This window comes from Pseudophryne corroboree, chromosome 2 (genome assembly GCF_028390025.1).
Source record: "Pseudophryne corroboree isolate aPseCor3 chromosome 2, aPseCor3.hap2, whole genome shotgun sequence".
Lineage (NCBI taxonomy): Eukaryota > Metazoa > Chordata > Amphibia > Anura > Myobatrachidae > Pseudophryne > Pseudophryne corroboree.
Window position 1 is genome coordinate 610,969,780 of NC_086445.1, and position 26,381 is coordinate 610,996,160.

The window sequence follows — 26,381 nt, forward strand, 5'->3', positions numbered from 1 at the left end:
GAACCTCAACATTTTTGTTCTCCATATTTTAATAGGCACAACTAAAAGGCACCTCAGGTAAACAATGGAGATGGATGGATACTAGTATACAATTATGGATGGACTGCCGAGTGCCGACACAGAGGTAGCTACAGCCGTGGACTACCGTACTGTACTGTGTCTGCTGCTAATATAGACTGGATGATAATGAGATGTAGTATGTATAAAGAAGAAAGAAAAAAAAAACCACGGGTAGGTGGTATACAATTATGGATGGACTGCCGAGTGCCGACACAGAGGTAGCTACAGCCGTGGACTACCGTACTGTGTCTGCTGCTAATATAGACTGGTTGATAAAGAGATGTAGTATGTATGTATAAAGAAGAAAGAAAAAAAACCACGGGTAGGTGGTATACAATTATGGACGGACTGCCGAGTGCCGACACAGAGGTAGCTACAGCCGTGGACTACCGTACTGTGTCTGCTGCTAATATAGACTGGTTGATAAAGAGATGTAGTATGTATGTATAAAGAAGAAAGAAAAAAAAACCACGGGTAGGTGGTATACAATTATGGATGGACTGCCGAGTGCCGACACAGAGGTAGCTACAGCCGTGGACTACCGTACTGTACTGTGTCTGCTGCTAATATAGACTGGATGATAATGAGATGTAGTATGTATAAAGAAGAAAGAAAAAAAAAACCACGGGTAGGTGGTATACAATTATGGATGGACTGCCGAGTGCCGACACAGAGGTAGCTACAGCCGTGGACTACCGTACTGTGTCTGCTGCTAATATAGACTGGTTGATAAAGAGATGTAGTATGTATGTATAAAGAAGAAAGAAAGAAAAAACCACGGGTAGGTGGTATACAATTATGGACGGACTGCCGAGTGCCGACACAGAGGTAGCTACAGCCGTGGACTACCGTACTGTGTCTGCTGCTAATATAGACTGGTTGATAAAGAGATGTAGTATGTATGTATAAAGAAGAAAGAAAAAAAAACCACGGGTAGGTGGTATACAATTATGGATGGACTGCCGAGTGCCGACACAGAGGTAGCTACAGCCGTGGACTACCGTACTGTACTGTGTCTGCTGCTAATATAGACTGGATGATAATGAGATGTAGTATGTATAAAGAAGAAAGAAAAAAAAAAACACGGGTAGGTGGTATACAATTATGGATGGACTGCCGAGTGCCGACACAGAGGTAGCTACAGCCGTGGACTACCGTACTGTGTCTGCTGCTAATATAGACTGGTTGATAAAGAGATGCAGTATATATGTATAAAGAAGAAAGAAAAAAAAACCACGGGTAGGTGGTATACAATTATGGATGGACTGCCGAGTGCCGACACAGAGGTAGCTACAGCCGTGGACTACCGTACTGTACTGTGTCTGCTGCTAATATAGACTGGATGATAATGAGATGTAGTATGTATAAAGAAGAAAGAAAAAAAAAACCACGGGTAGGTGGTATACAATTATGGATGGACTGCCGAGTGCCGACACAGAGGTAGCTACAGCCGTGGACTACCGTACTGTGTCTGCTGCTAATATAGACTGGTTGATAAAGAGATGTAGTATGTATGTATAAAGAAGAAAGAAAAAAAAACCACGGGTAGGTGGTATACAATTATGGACGGACTGCCGAGTGCCGACACAGAGGTAGCTACAGCCGTGGACTACCGTACTGTGTCTGCTGCTAATATAGACTGGTTGATAAAGAGATGTAGTATGTATGTATAAAGAAGAAAGAAAAAAAAAACACGGGTAGGTGGTATACAATTATGGATGGACTGCCGAGTACCGACACAGAGGTAACTACAGCCGTGGACTACCGTACTGTGTCTGCTGCTAATATAGACTGGTTGATAAAGAGATGTAGTATGTATGTATAAAGAAGAAAGAAAAAAAAACCACGGGTAGGTGGTATACAATTATGGATGGACTTCCGAGTGCCGACACAGAGGTAGCTACAGCCTTGGACTACCGTACTGTACTGTGTCTGCTGCTAATATAGACTGGATGATAATGAGATGTAGTATGTATAAAGAAGAAAGAAAAAAAAAACACGGGTAGGTGGTATACAATTATGGATGGACTGCCGAGTGCCGACACAGAGGTAGCTACAGCCGTGGACTACCGTACTGTGTCTGCTGCTAATATAGACTGGTTGATAATGAGATGTAGTATGTATAAAGAAGAAAAAAAAAAAAAACACGGGTAGGTGGTATACAATTATGGACGGACTGCCGAGTGCCGACACAGAGGTAGCTACAGCCGTGGACTACCGTACTGTACTGTGTCTGCTGCTAATATAGACTGGATGATAATGAGATGTAGTATGTATAAAGAAGAAAGAAAAAAAAAACCACGGGTAGGTGGTATACAATTATGGATGGACTGCCGAGTGCCGACACAGAGGTAGCTACAGCCGTGAACTACCGTACTGTGTCTGCTGCGACTGGATGATAAATAATGATATAAAAAATATATATATATCACTACTGCAGCCGGACAGGTATATATTATATAATGACGGACCTGCTGGACACTGTCTGTCAGCAGAATGAGTTTTTTATTTTATAGAATAAAAAAACACCACACAAGTCACACGACGTGTGTTTAACTTTTACAGGCAGACATTCACAATACAATATAGTATACTATATACTGGTGGTCAGGTCACTGGTCAGTCACACTGGCAGTGGCACTCCTGCAGAAAAAAAGTGTGCACTGTTTAATTTTAATATGTACTCCTGGCTCCTGCTATAACCTAACTGCTCCCCAGTCTCCCCCACAATTAAGCTGTGTGAGCACAGTCAGATATTATACATAGATGATGCAGCAGCACACTGGGCTGAGCACAGATATGGTATGTGACTGAGTCACTGTGTATTGTTTTTTCAGGCAGAGAACGGATTATATTAAATAATATAAAACTGCACTGGTGGTCACTGGTCAGTCACTAGTATAACTAACTAATACTATCAGCAAAATTCTGCACTCTCTGTCTGAGTACTCCTCCTAAGCTCCAGTAAATGAAGTGTCACTGTCTCACTCTGTCACTAGTATAACTAACTAATACTATCAGCAAAATTCTGCACTCTCTGTCTGAGTACTCCTCCTAAGCTCCAGTAAATGAAGTGTCACTGTCTCACTCTCACTCTCCTATCTATTTCTTCTCTAAACGGAGAGGACGCCAGCCACGTCCTCTCACTATCAATCTCAATGCACGTGTAAAATGGCGGCGACGCGCGGCTCCTTATATAGAATCCGAGTCTCGCGATAGAATCCGAGCCTCGCGAGAATCCGACAGCGTCATGATGACGTTCGGGCGCGCTCGGGTTAACCGAGCAAGGCGGGAAGATCCGAGTCGCTCGGATCCGTGTAAAAAAAGCTGAAGTTCGGGCGGGTTCGGATTCCGAGGAACCGAACCCGCTCATCACTACTAGAAAGGTGGGCTCGTCCTGTGCGGCTGCCCGAGGGGTCTCGGCATTACAACTTTGCCGAGCTGCTACTTGGTCGGGTTCAAACACTTTTGCAAAGTTTTACAAGTTTGATACCCTGGCCGATGACGACCTCAAGTTTGGTCAATCGGTGTTGCAGTGTCATCCGCACTCTCCTGCCCATTTTAGAGCTTTGGTATAACCCCATGGTTCTATTGGTGTCCCAGCATCCTCTAGGACGTATGAGAAAATAGGATTTTAATACCTACCGGTAAATCCTTTTATCTTAGTCCGTAGAGGATGCTGGGCACCCGTCCCAGTGCGTACTGTATCTGCAGTTATTAGTGTGTTTACACTCATGTTGTGCTACGTTTATTGTCAGCCTGTTGCTGAAATCGTTCATGCCGTTGGCGTGTGTTCTGTTGTTTGCCACGTTGAGCGGCATGCTTGAGGTGTGTGCTGGTATGAATCTCACCTTAGTTTAACAATAAATCCTTTCCTCTAAATATGTCCGTCTCCCTGGGCACAGTTCCTATTACTGGAGTCTGGAGGAGGGGCATAGAGGGAGGAGCCAGTGCACACCCCTTTTGAAAGTCCTAAAGTTCCCAAGTCCCCTGCGGATCCCATCTATACCCCATGGTTCTATTGGTGTCCCCAGCATCCTCTACGGACTGAGAGAAAAGGATTTACCGGTAGGTATTAAAATCCTATTGTTTCTCTATGCAAGCGCTGTTTCAGGTGCTGTGTCTGGTGCTAAAACAGCACAAGATGGAGGGCCCTACTTTATGTTCATCCTATTTAGGTATTGAGATTCATAATGTTTGTTGTCATCTGCCATCTAACAAGGTAGCCAAATTACTGGGGCAAATTTATGTATGTGTATGAATACAGAAAGTTTCATTGCATATGGATGCATTTTTCCCATTCCTGAATTTTTTGTAGGAAGTTAGAGAGGGCCATGGCCACGGCAATTAATCCATATCATCAGATTCACTTGTCTAAAGAAACAAGGTTTGGGCAATTTTTTTTTGTCCATTTTAATAGTGATAGGACCTTGCTTTCACTGCCAATGCTTAATGCTACACTGCTGATTTTAATTGATGTGGCTGGGTCATCCGGTTTTGCTGCCATAACAAAATTAAGGGGGCACAGGGCATACTGTACCCTAGGACTCCTCTCTGTCAAGGGCTCCCCCCAGCTGGAGTACACTGACATCACTTGCACTCCCTCTTGTGCAGCAGCAGAACCAGGATGCCAGAATGTGAGCAGGATAGTATGCATTGCAGGCAGAGACACAGCAGTATCAGGTTTGATGAGATAGGAGACCAGACCAGAGGAGAGACAGGGGGAGGGAGAGAGCTGTAAGTGATCCCAGCTTTCCCTCCTCCCCGCCTGGGTGTCATGGGTCTGTTTAATCTGTTATTTAATGAGAGCATTTGGATTTAGATTGAGAGAGAGAGAGAGAGAGAGAGAGAGAGAGAGAGAGAGAGAGACAGACAGACAGAGAGTCCTTCTGAGTCCTACATCAGTGTGTAAGTAGTACATAGATTTGTGCTATTGCATTTTTGCTAAATAAATTATAAATTTTATTTTATATGTGTATTTTAAGGTTGTTTAAGATGTCTTTGTTCCACTACAGGAAAACGTTATAAAATAGTTCTCTCAATTAGGTGGAGCTATAAAAAGTATGCAGGCATTACTAAACTATTAGTTTAAATCTAATGTACATCATTGGTTTATATTTAATATAAACAATACATACCTCTCACCATGACCCATCCCAGGAGGGACAAAATGCTCTCTACCTGGACTTCCTTCTTAATTTATGATTGTAATCATCTCTGTTGAAATACCTTTATTATCAATTATATGTGACACCAACCATATATTACGGGGTAAGTCCAGGTAGAGAGCATTTTGTCCCTTTTGGAATGGGTCATGTTGAGAGGTATTCACAATCTAATATACACACGCCCCTTCCCCCTTTTTTAAAGGCCCAACACCCCCCATCCCCCTTCACCCACTTAATCCATCCTTTTTCTGTGTCTATTTCAAATTGGAATGGTGTGTGGCACCATGTTCTCTGTCTTGGAATGCTGAGGGTTTTGCTGCCAATTTGTTGTAGTTGGAAATTTTTACAAAAATAGTGGCAGTAGAACTTTGGGTAGCAAAATTGGCTAATCACAATATTGTTTTCTGGTGTGGCAAATTAAGGATTGATCATGCAGTTTATAATCAGTGGGCCCTCTTCCTCTGGCTTTGTGGCTGATGAGGCAAATTGGTCCTGCATTATCTGGTAGGGTTTTATGCACTGTCTCCTACAGTCTCTGCTTTTGGTTTACCTTGTCGTTCTTCTGTCTGGAAGATTATCAGGCAGACGTATAAGGTCATTCACATAAGTTGTTTGCCCTGGCGACTTTAAGGACTTTTAATGTGGCCTGGTGTGTTGTGAAGCTTTCCTTGCCAGGGGTAACCAGGAGCATGAGCTTGTTTAACAGAGTTTGTTGTCTTTTGTTTCAGAGCATTATAAGCAGGGTTACTCTAAGGCATCCATGTCCATGCAATGGTGATTTCTTTATTTTGAAAAATATGTAGTTTGCAGTAGATGCTCATAAACGTGTTGATTAGCAACTGTTGCAGGCTTTGCACACTGGGGGAATGCAGCATTAAGGACCAGTCACCAACCCATGGTCCTGTTCCGCCAAGTAACTGACCCACTTTATAGAGTAACAATGTAATATTTGAGATTATGGCCTGAAACCTGACTCATAAGGGAGGAGGAGGGGCCCTCCAGGGATTTCCCTTGTCTCCCTGTGGGCCAGTATAATACTGTTTGTGGGCATTGATGGTTGTTTTCAAGGGCGTAGCTACCATAGGTGCAGCTGCTATGGGGCCCAGAGCTGAGAGGGGCCCATCTTCCCTGTCAAAGTTACATGTACCCTAAATATTTTCCACCATTGGAGGTATATAGTGGCACAAATGTTTTCCTTGGGGCTTACAAATATCTACTTTTGCCCCTGTACCCTCTCTTTGTAATGTGGCTTAAAATAAGATGGAGAGCACTATATTGTGGCAAAATATGAACTGGCACTGTATGTCATAATGTGAAATAGGGGTACTGTGTGGCATAATGTGTACTGGCAGCACTACAATATGGCATAATGCAAATTAGGGCACTACTATGGCTCATAAAATAAACTAGGGCACTACTATGGGACATAACATTAACTAAGGCATTACTATGGTTCAGAATATGAACTAGGACATTACTATGGGCATACAATTAACACCTACTGTGGAGAGGTGTTTCTCTAGAAGCATTGGGACAGGGGCCCCTTCAAAATGTTGCTATGTGGCCCACAAACTTCTGGCTATGCCCCTGGTTGTTGTCAAGCTACTGCAATACCTTTATTTGGGTTGGGTATGGATGACCGGCATTTGGGATCCCACCGATCACCATACCAATGCTGGGATCCAGGGGTTTAGAATGCCAGCGAGGGGAAGAACATAATGAAGCCCCTTGTGGACTTGGTGGCGAGCTGAGCTCACTGCAGGTTCTATTCCCACTCTATGCAGAGCCGGCCATAGGCATAGGCAAACTAGGCAATTGCCTAGGGCATCTGGTATGCCTAGGGGCACAAGCAGCTTCTGCTTATTAAAATGATATGCGGCATGCCTATATTCTGTGTGTAGCATTTCGGATGCAGATACAGCCACAGTCGCACACAGTATCTAGGCTAGCCTCATATCATTTTAATCAGCAAAAGCTGCTTGTGCATCCTAGCCACATGCAATGCAAATAAGATGCATTTTCATAAAAAATAGGCACCCGACGTTAGCAGAGCTGCCAGTTGACTCACGCCAGGAACTATATGTGTCATTAATAATGTGTAACATATGTGTAAGGGGCACTATGTGTGCCATTATGTGTATAAGGGCACCAATAATGTGCGGCATGTGTGTAAGGGACATTATGTGTGTCATTATGTGTATAAGGGCATTAACAATGTGCGGCATATGTGTAAGGGACATTATGTGTATAAGGGCATTAATAATGTTCGGCATATGTGTAAGGGACATTATGTGTATAAGGGCATTAATAAGGGTTGGCATAATGTGTAAGGCGCATTATGTTTATAAGGACATTAATAATGTGTGTCATATGTGTAAGGGGTATTACTGTGTGGTATTATGTATATAAATGCATTACCAATGTGTGGCATAATGTGTATAAGTTGCTCTACTGTGTGGCGTAACGTATAGAAAGGGCACTACTGTGTGGTCAAATGTGAATAAAGAGCAATATGGTATGGTGTACTGTGAATAAGGTGCAATATGGTGTGGTGTAATGATAATAAAGAGCAATATGGTGTGGTGTAATGTAAATAAGGAGCAATTCAGTATGATGTTATGTGAATGAGGGGCACTACTTACTGTGAGGAGTAACGTATATAAGGTAAAGTGGTACTACTGTGTGATGTAATGTGAATAAGGGACACTATCGCATTATAAATTGTGAATAAAGTTGCACTACTGTGAGGCAAAAGTTGAATTGGGGGTACTAATGTGTGGCCATGCCCCTTGCCAGCAAAAACACATACCTTTTTGGTCTGTGCGCCGAATGTGCACACTGTTCTTATTTAAATTACAGGGGATAGGAAAACAAAAAAAAGGACTGCTATGGGTGGGGGGTAATGGTGCTGGGAAAGGGGTGCAGGGTCACAGGCGGCGGTGCTAGGGGGCACCAGCCAAAATCTTGCCTAGGGCATCATATTGGTTAGGGCCGGCTCTGACTCTATGGGTATCACAAGTGGGAATAGTCCATGTTAGTCGGCATACCGACTGTCGGGATTTTGAGGGGTCGGGATGCAGGTGTCGGTGTTGTGACACATTACTAGATCCCCTTTATTTGTACGTATTACTGGGATGTCACCTAGTACAGCCCCTGCATGTGATTCTCGACACATGCTAGCAGTACATCGTTTTATTTGCTACTATAAGCAGCAATGACAAATTCTAATTATCTTTCTAAAACACGGTGAGTAATGAATGGACCCCTTAAGGTACATACACACTAGGTGATTTTGAGCTCAAAGTAGCTCACTTTTGGCGGTTTGAGCTACTTTGAGCTCAAAATCTCCTAGTGTGTATGGCTGGGCGATGTGCGGTGAGCCCTGATGCACGCTACCACATCATCGCCGGCCGTCGTCCTGTTTTGCGGGCCAAGTGAACCACTTTCCACAGTCTCCTACTGTGGAAAGTGGTTCACCCCCGTGAAAATCGCTGGCCTGTACACACTGGGCAAAAACAACCTGTGTGTATGCACCTTTAGAGATATCATGTAAAAGACATTAGTTATATATAACAGCTAGTTTGTCCTGACCCTCATGTTACCTCATCCCTTTCATCACATCCTTAACCAAAAAAAAATGACGTGCATGTTGTTTTCTACTAAAAAAACATAGCACACCTTTTCTCCTTACAAATTGAATCCAATCCATTTAGATGTCAATGAACACATGTATTGAATGGAACTCCCCTCCCACCTGTCCCTATATAATGCCACTATTAAGGTACGTTCTACCTGAGTGGGATTGTTTTCATAGACATATCCCGCTAGACGTTGCAACCGCCTAACATGATTTTCATTTATGTCTTAGTGCTTACAGCTGTAGTCATACAGAAAGGTAAGTCATTTCAGTGTATTTACCATTTTTGATAATTTTCTTTATTAATATTGTAATACTTGGGTATCACTGCACTTAAACAACTTGGCATTGTAACAGTTTGTAACTGTTTTTACTTGTGTGCATAATATATCTCTGGTACTCTGAGTAAAAGGAAAACAACACGCAGAGCTGGTTTACTGGGCTGTGTTACCTGCTGCTATCTAGGGGCAGTGAATCTCATGTAAATGTAAAAAGAAAAGAAATAATAGAAGTGCTGAGAAAATAGCTACTGTATGGTTCACAAGCTAATACATTTCTATAAAAAATAGCTGTATGCAATCAATACATTCAATCTATGTCCACTGTAAAATGACACTATGTAAATCATCAGCACTCAATCACAGCTTTTTATTACACTACTAATACATTTTTAAACCTAATCATGTGGTTTTTTTTTTCAAAAGTAACAGTGGGCCTAATTCAGAGTTGAACACAGCAGCAAATTTGTTAGCAGTTGGGCAAAACCATGTGCACTGCAGGGGAGGCAGATATAACATTTGCAGAGAGAGTTAGATTTGGATGGGGTGTGTTCAAACTGAAATCTAAATTACAATGTAAAAATAAAGCAGCTAGTATTTATCCTGCACAGAAACAAAATAACCCACCCAAATCTAACTCTCTCTGCACATGTTATATCTGCCTCCCCTACAGTGCACACGGTTTTGCCCAACTGCTAACAAATTTGCTGCTGCGATCAACTCTGAATTACCCCCAATATCCTTACACAGATTCTGTTTTTACTATTGTAACTTTTTATACTGTAGTGGTGGGAAAATTGTGCACATTCGTACATACTGTAAAATAAAATAACTACTTCATTTAATTGTTTTGTTACACGTATTTAAAAACTATCATTACATATTCAATTGTAACAATTTTGCAGGCATTGCACCAAACAGACCACTTTTAAAAGTGTTTCTGATTACATGGAAAAATTACTTTTTCTATTATGAGACCACAGTTATGTAGAGAAATCTTACTCATAGCTCAGTATCCTTCTCTCTGGTCCTTGCGAATAAACTTCAGAGGCAATTAAACAGAGGCAAAAATGAATACGACAAAGAACCAGAATATCTACTTTACTACAATAAATAGACTCTTTAAGCTTAAATATACTATCTTACATGGACACCTTTACGCTCACTGTGTCCCCGATGTTACTACTAAAACCCTACCCTACTGTAGATCTACTGGAGATCTACCTATAATACACCTTTCAGACATACACCCTGGCAAATACACAGAATTTTCAACCCGAGTGCAATCCGGGTTTTTGTTCACAGACCCCCTTTCACACTTCACCTCAGGCCCGGGAAATTCCCAGGTCGACCCCATACAGACATAAGCTGGGTCTGCCCTGGTTTTTCAGTAAAGTAATGCTGCTTTCAGACATGTGACCTGGGAATCTGCAAGGGTCTACCAAGCCAGCAAATTCCTGGGTTTCCTATCCATGGCCCTTGTAGGCAGCAGGGTTGTGGACCTGGGACTTAGTCCTGGTTTGATTCCTTTCACACATGCAGAAAGCTCAGGTTGATGCACGTACACATGCAAAAACCCACGTGCAAAAACCCAGGGTATAGCTGCATGTGTGAAAGGAGTATTAAGGAGAAGGAATAGTTTTTCAGTGATTTTCAGTAAAGTAAAGAACATGGGGGGTAATTCCAAGTTGATCGCAGCAGGATTTTTTTTTTGCAGTTGGGCAAAACCATGTGCACTGCAGGGGAGGCAGATTTAACATGTGCAGAGAGAGTTAGATTTGGGTGTGGTGTGTTCAATCTTCAATCTAATTTGCAGTGTAAAAATAAAGCAGCCAGTATTTACCCTGCACAGAAACAAAATAACCCACCCAAATCTAACTCTCTCTGCAAATGTTATATCTGCCACACCTGCAATGCACATGGTTTTGCCCAACTGCTAACAAAAATCCTGGTTCGATCAACTTGGAATTACCCCCATGAACATATAAAGGACAAGTTTTTTGGTTCTAAAACATGCTCTATTGAAATAAAATAAAACTTTCTTAAAATCTTAATCCAATTTCCTAACTAAAAACCTGGGTCGCACCATTCAGACATAAGCCATGTCACAAGCCCTGGGAAAATCCATTGTCAATTTGTGTGTCATACTAGGTTAGTACCTTTCAGACATATGCCTTACCCAGGTCGTTATTCTATGCACCAGCAAATTCCCCAGTTTCTCTATATGTCTGAAAGAGGTATTAGCGTGCTCTGTAATGATATTGCCCTCATTTCTGGCATTTCACACACATTACCAGCTGCAACATGACTTCACACTTCACATTTCTCTAAACCAAAGACCCTAATAGTGCATTAATATTACATTGATAATGGTAAGCAATAATTAACACTTTTCAAATCGTAACTGTAATTGATTGAAACCTGAAGATCAGGATACTGGAACAATGTACCTTAAATATAAATAGGTATAGAAACAGTGTGTACAAATAGTACTGCGTGGAATATTTATAATTAGAGCTGTGCGCAGACCCCCATATTTTTGTTTTCGTTTTGGCAAAACCTCCCTCAAGTGTTATTGTTTGGATTCGGTTTTTGGTTCAGTTAAAAATCGATAATCATTTATAAAAATCAATAAAAACAGGTAAAATCATGTAATTTTTGTAATCCAAAACCCAAAATTTGGATTTACTTGGTTAGGATCAGATCTCCTCGGGAGATCCACCCCAAGTTTTGGTTTGGCTCGGATCCACAAATTTTGAGTGGATTCAGATTTTTGGAGAACCGAACTGCACATCTTTATTTATAATTGGAGGATTCTTCATTTCACATAGACAAAGATGTATGTTCAAATCAGACATATAGAATATTCACTATATTGAGCATCAATAAAGTGTTGGTGGGGTTTATTATTAATAATATAATTTTTATTATTATTATTATTATTATTATTAATTTATTATTAATATTATACAAAGAATTTGATTTTTTTTTATGTGATTCTGATGTCAAAGTACCTGAATGATGCATCTATGTAGCTCTACTACTAGGTGAGCCATATTGTGGCTTTCTATATTCATTTCTGTGTGTTATCATCCCATGTTATACATTTCCTATATGCAAGTGAGTACTGTATGCTGTCATACAGAGTATAGCTGCAATAAAGAGTTTGTTATCAGATGCAATGGCAAGTGAAATGATTATATATGTAGCCTTCTATAGGGTCCAAGGGGCGTGCATATACATAAAATGGCTAGTATCACATTGATCATCAGTAATCCTGTATACATAGAAATCTGCATACTGTATGTACAGTATAAAAATATATAATCATTTATAATTTATTAATTTCTCTGTGAATTTCTTTTTCTCTAGGAGATGCAATCTGCTACAGTAAGTATTTGATTATAATAATAACTGAAGCAATGTTTTCAATAATGGTTTCATTAAAAACTATCTATAAATCTGGTGTACAGAAAGCAGAAAAAATATGCTGTAGCTGTAATTATGTTGTAAAGTAAAAATTGGATGTAAAAAACTTCCAAATAGATGCCACAAACTTCCATTTACACTTTGGCAGCAGCCTCGGAGACTCTCTACTTTGTGTTATTGGAGACCCTGCCTCTTCTTCTATTTAACTTGTCTCCATTTCACGCCTCACATCATGACTCTGCCACACACTGCCTTGTCCTTACTAACATCGCAGGAATGTAAGGTCACTGCCTCCAATCCAGATCTGATGGTTTATAGAGAGTATAGAAAAGGATAACCAAGATTTGCTGTTCTATAAATTATAAGGTGCTCCCATCTCAGCCAAATGGGCCTTAAAATAGATGACGATAAACATGTAACATGTTGTACAGTAGACTACTTAGACTTAGTTGCTTATGGATGAAGAAGAGAAGCTGAGTGTTAATATAAATAATGCAAATCAGAAATGTGCTGCTGAAACTTCAGAATTTTGTAATCCTTCTCTGTGTCCTATTTCAGGTCCATCTGCTACTGGCACACAACTGTGCAGCACATGTAGTGGAGGTGGATCCTGTACACCAGACAATGGATGTTCATGTGTTAATGACCCAGCCACCATCTGTGTTCCCACCACTGAGTGCGCCAGTGTAGATTCCAACATTTGTTGTCCTAGAAATTACTATTGGTCTGCAACTGACAACTGCTGCACAGGTAAGTTCCTATATAGAGTACTGTATATATAATGGGGTCCTTTCCTTTGAGTTTTGATGTAGAATCATTCTGCCATGTTATATATCATAACTCTCCTACAAATGACAATTCTACTTTTATCCGTTACAGACGTACTGATCTGCAATCCTGCCTGTAAGAATGATCTGATTTGCACAAATATCAGCAGCGTAGCAACTTGTAGCTGTAACACCACTCTTTACAGTGGACTGAGTAAGTACTTCAAAGAGCTAAGTGATGTATGTATAGCTTTATATTTATTTGCAACATGTTTTATGATATGTTTTTTGATAATTAACATACAGTACAATAGTTTATAGTGACCTATATAGTCAAACATATATATTTATATAGGATGGGTCTGCCGGAAGCCAACAAATTATTCACATTTGACACAGTTGAGTAACAACCACTTTTTGGGCTTCTTCCTAGTCACAGAGAAAGATCAGTTCATTTACACAGACATGGGTTTACAGTGTGGACTATGTGATTCATTCTTGCAGTTCTTCGGATATAATTCTTTGCTCTATATAAAGGAAATGTATTGTCCCTTTGATGCCACTGAAATATATTTCACCCAACATTGATTATTTAATCCAAGTAATTTTAGATGTATAAGGCTGGGTACACACTTGCCGATGTTAGTGACATCATGCAAGGTCCCCTGCAAGCAATATTGTTCATACACACTGAACAATATAATTTGCGTGTCATCAGGAACGGCATGCACCCACATCCAGGTGCATGCCATCTCGTACAATGGTGGTCATTCCGAGTTGATCGCAGCCAGCAACTTTTTGTTGCTGCTGCTATCAACTAGTCCACACCTATGTGGGAGTGTATTTTAGCTTAGCAGGGCTACAAACGCTTCTGCAGCCCTGCTAAGCTAAAAAAAATTCAAGTAAAACTAGACCAGCCCTGGACATACTTACCCTGTGCGACGATCTCAGCGATGCTGGGGCCGACTTCCGCCCTCCATTCTCCTGGACACGCCTGCGTTTTCTTCTCCACTCCCCGAAAACGTCTGGCAACGGTCCAGTGACGCCCAGGTACGCCTTCTATCTGTCAATCTTCTTGCGGTTGGCTCTGCGACCGCTTTCTTCGTTGTCCTAGACGTAACATCGCACATGCGCAGTGCGGCCACCGCGCATGCACATTCCGGAACTGTTCGCACTGCAGCGACAAACGTGCGAACGGGTCAGAATGACCCCCAATATCTTTAGATTTCAAGTTAAAAACTAAAGATATTGTACCTTGTTTATGTCCTGCGGGAGCACGCATCGTTATCGATATTGATGTGGGATTCATCTCACATAAAGGATGTGTGGGGAATTATGAAGGGCTTTCAGTCTATGTGGTGTCCAAATGTGATATTATGTAGTCTGGCTTTATGTCCCAATTGCCAAAACTGTTTCCCACACATGGGCTAAGCCTTACAGTGAACAGCAAATCTATCTCTACATACATGCTACTAAATTGTCTAAACATTCAACTGATATATACTAGCCTATTTTATCTATTCCCTACTACAAAATATATGTACAATCCTAATCATGGTTGAATATCACACTTATTATATTCGTTAGAATTTTGATCCAAATCTAGTACCGATTAAATGATGTTTTTCAGATTTGATTACATATGTGGTAACAGGTATACACATTTGCCGATGTATACGATATATTGCCCGATCCACCGGTTCGGATGATATATCAGGTGCACATCGGCAAGTGTGTACCCAGCCTAAGAGTATTATACATGGAGTTGTAGATTGTTCTTCCAATCCTGCATTTTATTTTTAAATCAGACCAGTAGTAAAGTGTTACCTAGCTGTTCTTGGTGTTGGTATAGACGCAATGCATGAATTGTGGGAAGGAAATGCTCTCTGAATACGGTATGAGATTTCTGTCGTGGCATCTATTGTTATCAATTACAATAAAAGGCTTGTCTATCAAACAGTATGGTACATTTCACATTGCTCTTTAATCAAATATCTTAAGTAAAAAATGTTGCTAAAAATAGATACTAAATGAAAACTGTCCCTACACAGTTACTGTGTGGTATCCAATTTAATCATAGCAATCTCATGCCATAATTGATGTAATTTATGGGAGTATTGCCCATCAATATGCATAATGAATTGCCAGTACATGCCTATTTGAAAATATAAATAAACCAGTAATATATTATTGATGCTATGCTGTGCATTACAATTTCAGTGATTTATTCCGTAGATTTAAAGCGGAAATAACTTAAAAAGCAAAAACAATCTTACATAGAAAAATTGGGTGGTATCCTATTAGCCGCAGTAAAACATCAGGCGCGAAAAACGTCCTTTTGCAACAGTAATTTACTGCGGCTAATAGAATACCGCCCATTGAATTTGATGGCAGAAATGTCATGTCTGCCCTAAACACATGTACATGCAAACACTTACACCCTAGGGCTATTTTTTTTTGTCAGGAGCCAATTTACATACCAGTATATTTTTTATTGTGGGAGACAACCGAAGTACCCAGAGGAAACCCACACAAGAACGGGGAGAATATACAAACTCCACACAGTTAGGCAGGGCCATGCAGTCAAGGTAGGCAGGGGAGGCAGAGCCAAACTAGCAAAAATCTGCAACCAACTCTGAATAACCCCCATTGTACATATAGGCTGGAATGCATGCATGTTTCCTATACATGCTGTAATATATGTATTTTTACATCCTTGACATTTTCTAATTGCTGTAAAATGAAAAATGCTGATATTGAGTTACAAGGCAGTAACCTATAGAACCCTATAATGTATTCTCAATAAAGGAAAACATACATTAGGAAACCATTTAGTATTCCCTATACATTTACCCCTATAATAAATTCCATCATAGACTAAGGAGCTTATGTAATAGGATCTGAGTTTAAGAAACCAACGTGTCTTCGGCGAGTTCGCCTCAAATTTTAAAGCAACATTTACTTATAAGGCAGTTTTTTCCTTATGTACTATACAAAAATAGAAGGAAGACAGTGCGCTACCACAGCTGCTATCCGGGTAAACTAAAAGGAGTTTCACCACTCTCCACTTCCAATTAGACACACACAGACATATAGGATACCACTGAACCAGCGCTGCGAGGAGGTCAATAAATTCGTGTTCATGCAATTTCCTTCTTTTGGCTCAATGTACCCAAAAAAAAGAAAATATAAAGGAACATAGTGTAGTACCTTCTAATAAAAACAGATTTAATATCACAAAATCACATATAACAATTCAATAAAAATTGAAATAAAAATAGTGGTCAGTTGAAAAAAACCACTTTCTATCACTATGTTTAGACAGCAATAGATGTATTGGTATATATCCACCGGGGCACCCACGCGTTCCGACCCTGCCTGGGTCTTTTTCAAGGTCAGCTCCCTTCAGGGAGCTGACCTTGAAAAAGACCCAGGCAGGGTCGGAACGCGTGGGTGCCCCGGTGGATATACCTGTGAAAGGAGGTCGTGGTACGATCAATGCCAAAGAAGGGAGGCGGTCGGACACCAGAGGAACTCTCCTGCTGCAGCTGGGAAGCCTGATGTCCATACGTCTGTTAAACTGTTATGCCAGTTTTCAACCTGCATTTGGTAATTACCCATTGCCTACCTGTTCAGGATTTAGTCCACCATTGAATGCCAATACATCTATTGCTGTCTAAACATAGTGATAGAAAGTGTTTTTTTTCAACTGACCACTATTTTTATTTCAATTTTTATTGAATTGTTATATGTGATTTTGTGATATTAAATCTGTTTTTATTAGAAGGTACTACACTATGTTCCTTTATATTTTCTTTTATTTTGGGTACATTGAGCCAAAAGAAGGAAATTGCATGAACACGAATTTATTGACCTCCTCGCAGCGCTGGTTCAGTGGTATCCTATATGTCTGTGTGTGTTTTTTCCTTATGACTGATGATTGCTGTTTTAAATATAGTGACAAACTTTCCAAAAACATGCCAGTTCCTTATCCTCAGAACCTATTACATAAGCCCCTAAGGGTCTGATTCTAAATAGTGTTCCCTGTCATGGCCATCTTATAACAGCAGTGTAGGCCCCTGGGCACAGCAATGCTCTGGCCCCCCTACCTATCCTCCAGTGGTAGGGGTGGGGGGTGCTATCAGCGGCAGCTTTGAGGTCCCGCGGGCGGTATGGGGTGTTCTATCTTCCGCTGAGCATGTAGGACCTGGAGCAGTAATTTCTTCTAATTACTCCATTTACTGCACAGATGGGGCTAAATTGTAGAAGGGGGCATTGGGCTGAATGAAGGGGCCCCGGTACCTGACTTCCAGGGCGGTAGGGGGTGTTTAATATGTAGGTGAGGGTGGATAGTGGAGTGGGCTTAATATTCATAATTTTCCAGTAGGAGGGCAGCTTGCTTAACTGCAGATATCTCAAGTTCCTGAAAATAGATTTCTTAACTTTGAATGGGATAAAAAACTAGAGAGTCACAACTTTCAGGAGATACTGGGGACTTGGGGATCAGAATTCAGAAGCCAGAGCAATTCACCAACGAAAATCTAAAACTGCATTTTAGGTGTGTGTAGCTGGAGCAGGGACCAGCTGCTGGAAGGCTGATATCTCTGGTTATCGGCATAGTAGAGACAAGCTGTCAGTGTCCACCAAAAGGGGAGAGTCCCAGCTTTTGGATTATACCCTCAGAAAAACTCTATGTCTGACAGAACCTGAGATATGTGGCTGGGAAGAGCAATTAACAGGCTCAGATGGGGACCACAGATTTCACGTTGAATATCTCCTGTTTCCCAGGGCCGATTTTCAAATATCTGGTACCCCTGGAAAGAGGGGACCCTCAGCTATCAACCTATGGCCCTTATACTTCTGGCACCCTTGGGCAAGTGCCCATTGAGCATATACGAAAAGACGGCCCTGTTCCCTGTCATATGCATTTATACAATTGCCCGTCCCCCAGCAGTCCATTAGTAAGAGCAGCCATAAACACTATCATCAGCATTTGCATCCACTCCACCCTTAAGGAATGAGATCCAGCTAAAATTGGACAGTTCTCAGCATGTGTACACTTCAAAATAGCAACCATGGGGTTTATTCAAAGATGAACGCAGATTGCTGCATACACAGGCACACCTGCATTCCTCTCTGCACATGCTATGGGCCGCCCAGTGCAAGGCAAGGCTGCCCAGCATGTGTAAGGCCGCCCCCCGATGCATCTGCAATTAGATTGCGAAGGCATCAGATCTAAGGTTGACCCCTGCACTGTCAAGTGGTCAACAGCCATTTTTTTGTTGTTGGAGCGGCTGTGTGACATCACGCAGCCACCCAGAAAACTGTCCCGACCCCGCAAAAATGCCCCCCAACGGCCGCCACTGTCACTCAAACGGCGGCCGCATCCTTCCTGGATGCGTCCGCAATGTGTAAGGTTGCGCACATGCACAACGGCCGGTGAACGTGTGCAGACCACCTAGATGCGGCCGCTGCGAGTAACAGCGCTTCTGCATCCAGGTCTGAATCAGACCCTATGTGTTCATGCCAACAGCAAATTTATTCTATGTGGGAACATCCTTGTGACTCTCCGTTGCAACCCAGTAAGACCCATTTACAAGTAAGAGGCGCCCGAGGGGCATATGAGTATTTTAAGATGAGTTCTTTAAGATGTGTATGCAGCCCACAATGCATGTACAGTAAACTTAAAATTTCTTATGGGTTTGCATTAACAATTTTTAAATTGTGTGATGTGAAAAACTTTGATATGGGGCTTTTCTTGAATATGCTCTCACAGTCTAGGAATCCTTCAAATAAAGTATTCTAATATATTTCTGTTTTTGTTTTTTGTTCTCATAGACTCATCAGCCCTCTCTCCAGTTATACAATGTGGATCAAATACAATTTCTGTCTCCCTCAGTAAATGCTTATTAGAATCTCTTGGGTATGATGTAACTACCATCGAGCTAAACAACAGCTCTAGTTCCTGCGTTAACATCTATGAACAGACGGTGAACAACACCACTATGGAGGCCGTCCAGGTTTTACCAGAGACAGGATGGTGTGGTAACACAGTGCAAGTAAGAATTTATATTTCATAGATGACACCTATGTATGTATCATTATTATACAGTATATGCAAGATACTTTAGCTGTGTAATGTCATTTATATTACAGTATGCGCAATCTTCTCAAATTGCCTTACTGCCAAAGGGTCTGATTCAGAGGTGCTTACAGTACCAGTGTTTGTAGAGTTGAGCGATTTATTGCTATCCTTACTGCACACGCGCAAACCAAATTGTGCAATGGCATATGTAATTGTGTATAACATTGCCATTGTATAAAATGGCTTCTGAGCTCCATGGGTAGTTTAGGGTGGAGATTAGGTGGGCTATGTACTAAGCCTTGGATGGAGATAAAATGGATTGCGATAAAGTACCAGCCAATCGCTTCCTGTTATTTTTCAAACCCTGCCTGTGACATGGCAGTTAGCAGCTGATTGGCTGGTACTTTATCTCCACCCAAGGCTTAGCAAATTGACCCCTAGGTGACCTAAAGTCTTTTCATAAAGGGGAGGTGTCAGGGGCGTGCCATGGGAGTATCATGGGCATGTTTTTTGCATGCAGCATTGATCATTTCACAGCACTGCAACCACAGTGGTCATAACTTAAGAAAATCACAAGGTAGGCTCTGCACCAGGCAGGACTTGTTCGAGGGGTCAATGCTGTGACCAATGGTGCATCAATGGAGGAGTAATCGGATCCTCCTGCGCACCGGAGTATTGCTCAGATGTGCAAAGTGGGCGTTGCAGGACTTGTGAAGTCTGTCACACGATAGCGCACAAGGATAACGCTTAAACCTCTTTTACATATTTTCACACTTGAGTATCCCTGAGTATCCATGAAAAATCATTGCCATGCATGATTAGCGCCCACCTCTGAAACAGACCCAATGTCATTAACCCTAGGGTAAACTTCTTTTTGTGAAAGGTTTTACCAATTTTTGCAATGCTTCTTATTTTTCAGACAGATTCTTTAAAAGTATATTACTCAAATGTTCTGCACATCGGCCTTAAGAATAGCATCATAATTACATCTAACCCTGTGAACATCTCCTTCTCCTGCTCTTACAACCTGACCATGCAGACCAGTCTGGCTGCTGCTTTCAATGCTGTGGTAAAGTAAGGAAAAAGTACTGTAAAAGTCATGTTGGTTCTTAGATACTAATGCGGTGGTGGATCAGATACAACTTGTGCTCTTCCAAATAAAGTTTGCAGTGTATATTTTATTTTTATTTCTTTGTCTATTTACAGTACTATAAACCTCACCGCAAATGGGGAAGGCTCAGTGCTGACTACAATGGCTGCATATTGGGACCAAGCATACGCTGTGCCAATACTGAGTACTGAAGATGTTCCAGTCGGATCAAACATCTACTTGGGGATATTTTCAGACTTTGTGGATGTAACCAAGTTTGTTCTGAGAGTAGAAAGCTGTTATGCCACACCAGATAATAACGCCAACAATGTGAACAAAGTGGCTATTGTGACCAGTGGGTATGTTATCTCTGCTTCCATATCTTACCGCTGTTTCACAGTTGACACCCATCAAATAGATTTTGCAATAGTTAAACAGCCCTGTTATACATACTTCATAATCCCATAATTTGGGCAACCGTATTGTGGACAGAGTCATGGCAATTCAGACTATCAGCATAATGACATACAGTATGCATAGCCAAGTTCTAATGCAATCTTCTGCATTTTGAAATGATGTGTTTGCCATATTTCAGTAATAAAGTAAAATGATGGCTTCCTTAAATGTCACAAATCTAGTAATTTTATGTATATTAGATGTGACTCAGTGACATATATAACATACATGGATTCTGCTTCGGATTGATATACTAAACAAAATAATTTGCTAATTTTATAAATCAATTCGCAAAAGAGACAGTAATATTGGGTGTGGTTCATCAAATCGACAGTATCTAGGTCGACAATGTTTAGGTCGACCACTATAGGTCGACAGTCACTAGGTCGACATGGATGGAAGGTCGACAGGGTTTCTAGGTCGACATGTGCTAGGTCGACAGGTCTAAAGGTCGACATGAGGATTATATTTTTTTTTTTGTGTCGTTTTCTTCGTAGAGTGACCGGGATCCCAAATTAGTGACCGGGATCCCAAATTAGTCCCCTCGCATGGCTCGCTTCGCTCGCCATGCTTCGGGCATGGTGCCTTCGCTCCGCTACCGCTTCGCTCGGCACACTTTACCGTTCCAATCATAGTCCACGTGGATCGTTAAGTATGAAAAAATTCAAAAAAAGAAAAAAAATGTGAAAAACTCATGTCGACCTTTTGACCTGTCGACCTAGCACATGTCGACCTAGAAACCCTGTCGACCTTCCATCCATGTCGACCTAGTGACTGTCGACCTATAGTGGTCGACCTAAACATTGTCGACCTAGATACTGTCGATCTTCAGACCGGATCCCAGTAATATTAGCCATGTAGCATAAGTAAAACAATGGAAGAGAGATGTATAAAACTTTGGAAAGAGATAATGTGAAGTGAGATAAAGTACCAAGCAATCAGCTCCTGTAATTTTTCAAACACAGTCTGTAAAATGGTAGTTACTGTAGAAGCTAATTGGCTGGTACTTTATCTCTCTCCAATGTTTGGTATATTTCCCCCTGGATGAGTTTTAAACATTTTCAAGCTACACTATGAAGGATCTATATGTAAATAATAAACTATACACTATTGAGCGCTCTGCTATTGTCTAAACATCTACAGTTTCCACATTTCAAAAGATTTATTTGCATAATTAGGGCAGTAATAGGCCCTACACACTGGCCAATTTGTTTGAAAGATATGAACGATCTCGTTCATAAATGAACGAGAACTCGTTCATATCTTACAGTGTGGAGGCTCCAGCGATGAACGATGCGCGGCCCTGCGCTCGTTCATCGCTGGTCCCCCGTCGGCTGTGCATGCAGGCCAATATGGACGATCTCTTCCATATTTGCCTGCACTTCAATGGAGCAGCGTGACGGGGGGAGTTAAGAAACTTCACTCCCCCCGTCACTGCTCCCCCGCCGTCGGGTCGCTCGTCGGCCGTATCCGCCGTCGGGCAGCTCGGCGGCGGATCGGCCAGTGTGTAGGGCCCTTTAGGTCATCAGTACAATGGGGATAATTCAGACCTGATTGGTAGGCTGCGATTTCTCACAGTCTGCGATCGGATCCAAACTGTGCAATGCACAGGCGCGATGGACGGGTACAATGAGAATTGGTGCCCTGCGACGGGATTGTGTGAGAAATCCATTTGCACGGCCGTTCGCAAGGAAATTTACAGGAAGAAGGCGTTTGTGTGTGGCAACTGACCGTTTTCAGGGAGTGTTTGGAAAAACGCAGGCGTGTCCAATTGTTTGCAGGGCGGGTGTCTGATGTCAGTTCCGGCCCCGAACAGGCTGAAGTGATCGCAGCGGCGCAGTAAGTCCTGAGTGAGCAGACGCTGCACAAAATCAGTTTGTGCAGCTCGGCAGCACATGCGATCGCACACTTGCACAACTAAAATACACTCCCCCTGTAGACGGCGACTATCTGATCACAGCAGTGTAAAATTTGCTGCCTAGCGATCAGGTCTGAATTACCCACATTGTTTACTAGTAAACTGCTAAATGTGTATTCTCATAGAAGTATTACATTTTCATACCTCCCAAAAAAGGGGCATGGCCTAAGAAAAGGGGGCATGGCTTCGTGGGAGGACCCGCGATCGCGAGCCACGCCCCCGTTTTCGTGACTGAGGGGGCATGCCCAGCGCTCTGTGAGCCGCTGGCATGCCCCTTCTCCCTCTGACTCCACAGCATCTATTCACCAGGGCAGCGCGTACAGGAGCCTCCCAACTGCCCCCCCCACCACCACGGGACACTGTGGCCCGCAGGTGGGACAGCGGGACAATCCCCAAAAAACGGGACTGTCCTGCGAAAATTGGGACAGTTGGGAGGTATGCATCTTGGATACGTCTTTTGTATGCAGTACACAGGGGCACTATACGAATTCATGATTTCTAAATGAGTAATACGTTATCATTTCAATTTTATAGCAAAATTGTGAGTGGGGTGAAAGCAAAGAGTAAAAAAGAATCCTAGTATAGTTTTTGGACATGTATCCTTGCATAAAATGTTTCAACCCTGTATTCCATATAAAGAATACTACTATTATTTTTGTTCCCAGGTGTCCTGCTAACCAGGGAATCACTGCAGTGGTACAGGAGAATGGAGTATCTTTGCAGTCCAGGATTGAATTTAGTTCATTTGCATTTCAAGGACAACCATTAGTTTATATCACGTGCACTGTACGACTTTGTGACACCAACACAACTTGCACTGGGGTAAGAGATGGATTTATTTAGATTGTCATGTTACAAATTTTGAAAGTATGCCTGTCTGCAGTGTTCTCATATACCTAGTACAGTATATATAGCTAATGTCCTCTTCATTAGATTGGTTGCGTCTAAAATAAAGGCTGTAGTCATTCAGTTATAGGACTTTTGGAGGGAATTCCTTATTTCATTGAACAAGACAGTCTACTTGCCTCCAAACCTTCATGTACAGTATTCCATGAAAATAATTCCAAAACGTATTAAAAACGTATCTTATTAACCTCCATAGTCTTTTTTGTTTAATTTCCATCCCTCTACACCAGAGTCTCCCAAACTCTGGTGTAAAATTACGTAATTAGTAGCTCAGTCACTTTGATTTAACCACCAGGGCTCAAGCAAGGATATCCTTAAAACCCGTACTGCAATGGTGGAGTTTGGGAAATTCTGGTCTACGCAGTTTACAGAACATTTACATGTATTCTTTTTCGATACTTAAATAACCCTCTGACCCCCAAACAACTTAACTGTGGGCAAGGATTATGGAAGTGTTGATGCTGATTGAACATAGGCCTATTGGCAGAGAGTATCTTGCATGTTTTTGAACTGCGCATGTTCCAGAGCTCTCAACATGAAAGTGCAGGCAATGCAGTACTTATTTCGATAACATTTACATTTATGGCCAGAAAGGCTGAACTCTGCTATAACATGGTGTTCTTACGTTGGCAAAGCTCTAGTATAAGGATAGGTGCATGTTTGCCCTAATGATGATGACTACTAGCAAATAAAGCATACATGTAGGGGGCAGGCACATTGGAAGATGCATGCAATTCTTCATGTGGGCACACGTTTTTCCAAGCACAAAGTTCCACAGCAACATAATCACAATTTACTAACTTACTAACAGCTACATATTATATAATGCTAAATGATTTTCCCATCGTATTGTGGCCGGACCAATATTCAACCTGTGCCTATAGACTCTAGACTTGAGCCAGGGCTCACTTACCTCTTTATCTATTTATTAAGACTCAGCCATGTCTTATTGCTCTGTAGGTTCCCAATTATAAAATGTTGATTTATATTCATTAATGTTAATATTTAGCTTCTAATAACATAACATGCTTTCTGTCACATAGTGTAATGCTGCTCGAGACAGTAATAATGGACAGGCACAATTACAGATCCCACTGAATTTAATAGGTATGTATATGATTAATAGTCTGGTACCTCTATGCAATATGTCTAATCATGTCCTATGTTGCATTTTCCCATTATTGTGTTGGTTTTTTTGTTGCATGTTTTTTTTTGTTTGTTTCTCACATTCAGTGTACCCCTAATATATTTGAGCTAGTATTTACATCCATTGATGTTTTTGTAAGATGTATTAATTAAATTCCTATCATTGCTTCCAGATGTCTTCAGCAGTTCCGAATCCAATACAGGTGAGCTTAAAAAAACGTAACAAATAAATAAAATAAAGTGCATATTTATTTGGAACGAGGTTAAATAATGTTAAAAAAACAAAAGAACATCAGTGTCATGATATATCAAGTGATTGTTCTGTAGTAGCTGATTGTCTGTGTAAGATTGTACTATTGTCCATACCAGAGTGTACTATTGTCCGTACCAGAGTTGCTATTGTCCGTATCAGAGTGTACTATTGTCCATACCAGAGTGTACTATTGTCCGTACCAGAGTTACTATTGTCCGTACCAGAGTGTACTATTGTCCATACCAGAGTGTACTATTGTCCATACCAGAGTGTACTATTGTCCATACCAGAGTGTACTATTGTCCATACCAGAGTGTACTATTGTACATGTCATTGTTCCAAGCAAACTACACTTGAGTCATAGAAATGGGAGAAGGTGCATATATATTTCTATATAATTCTATATTATTATACAGTAAGTGCATTTCTCAAAGCTGTTTTGTGAAATAAGTTATTTGGAATTACCTTTATTACAGGTAAGTAGTGATTGCAGAGTAATTCTATGCAACAGTATTTATAAACCAACTTTTGCCTATGTGCAACGCGTATGTAGGATTATTTCAGCTGTATGTAAGTACAACCTGTGTAATCTCCTCTTTATCTTTTGTTGTCTCTAGCGGTATCATGGACAGTGATGACCAGCTCTCTGTTAGCTCTCCTGACCACTAAGCTTTTCTGAGGAGAATCCACTGAGTGAGCCATAAAAGAAACTGGTCTTGGGGTTTACTACTTATATTTAATGCTGTATTCTGTGGGACTATACATAATTTATTTTTCTTCACTATTCTAGGAACATTTATTTAGTATACAGTGCTGCGATGTGGCTTTTGCAAATGTGGCCCCTTACTTGTATGCAGTCATTTATCCTTCCATGTTTTCATGCTACAATTAACTTGCATTAAATAAATATATTTCTAATATATTATTTTGGTGTTTTACTCCAATGAATAGCAACAGTATAACAAATAAAGTGGTCATGAATGTGTATGTAACTATTAAATGCTTATTGCAAATGGTTCTGGCATTTGAAAGTGACATTTATGAAGATTCTTCCTTGGCTTGCCTGGTGAAGCTTATTTCAAATTAAAATTTTGAACTATATTTTTGCAGACCAATTCGCTTTCAAAGAATATTGACTACCAATAACCCCACTGAAATTTAGACCCTGGTCTCCCAAATATTTGTTAT

General features: G+C 41.2%; 1 protein-coding gene across 1 annotated transcript in view; it reads left to right on the forward strand.

Moving 5' to 3' along the window:
• LOC135050428 (uncharacterized) overlaps positions 1 to 26,115 on the forward strand; it is a 61,924-nt gene extending 35,809 nt beyond the window's left edge. Inside the window, exons 6-17 of the mRNA XM_063956923.1 lie at positions 5,676 to 5,732; positions 9,097 to 9,123; positions 12,516 to 12,533; positions 13,131 to 13,322; positions 13,452 to 13,553; positions 19,178 to 19,398; positions 20,344 to 20,498; positions 20,631 to 20,873; positions 23,554 to 23,710; positions 24,838 to 24,901; positions 25,114 to 25,143; positions 25,811 to 26,115. Coding sequence (XP_063812993.1) covers positions 5,676 to 5,732; positions 9,097 to 9,123; positions 12,516 to 12,533; positions 13,131 to 13,322; positions 13,452 to 13,553; positions 19,178 to 19,398; positions 20,344 to 20,498; positions 20,631 to 20,873; positions 23,554 to 23,710; positions 24,838 to 24,901; positions 25,114 to 25,143; positions 25,811 to 25,872 — 1,328 coding nt within the window. The 3' untranslated portion in view covers positions 25,873 to 26,115. The remainder of the gene's footprint in view (positions 1 to 5,675; positions 5,733 to 9,096; positions 9,124 to 12,515; positions 12,534 to 13,130; positions 13,323 to 13,451; positions 13,554 to 19,177; positions 19,399 to 20,343; positions 20,499 to 20,630; positions 20,874 to 23,553; positions 23,711 to 24,837; positions 24,902 to 25,113; positions 25,144 to 25,810) is intronic.
• Positions 26,116 to 26,381: the final 266 nt, after the last annotated feature.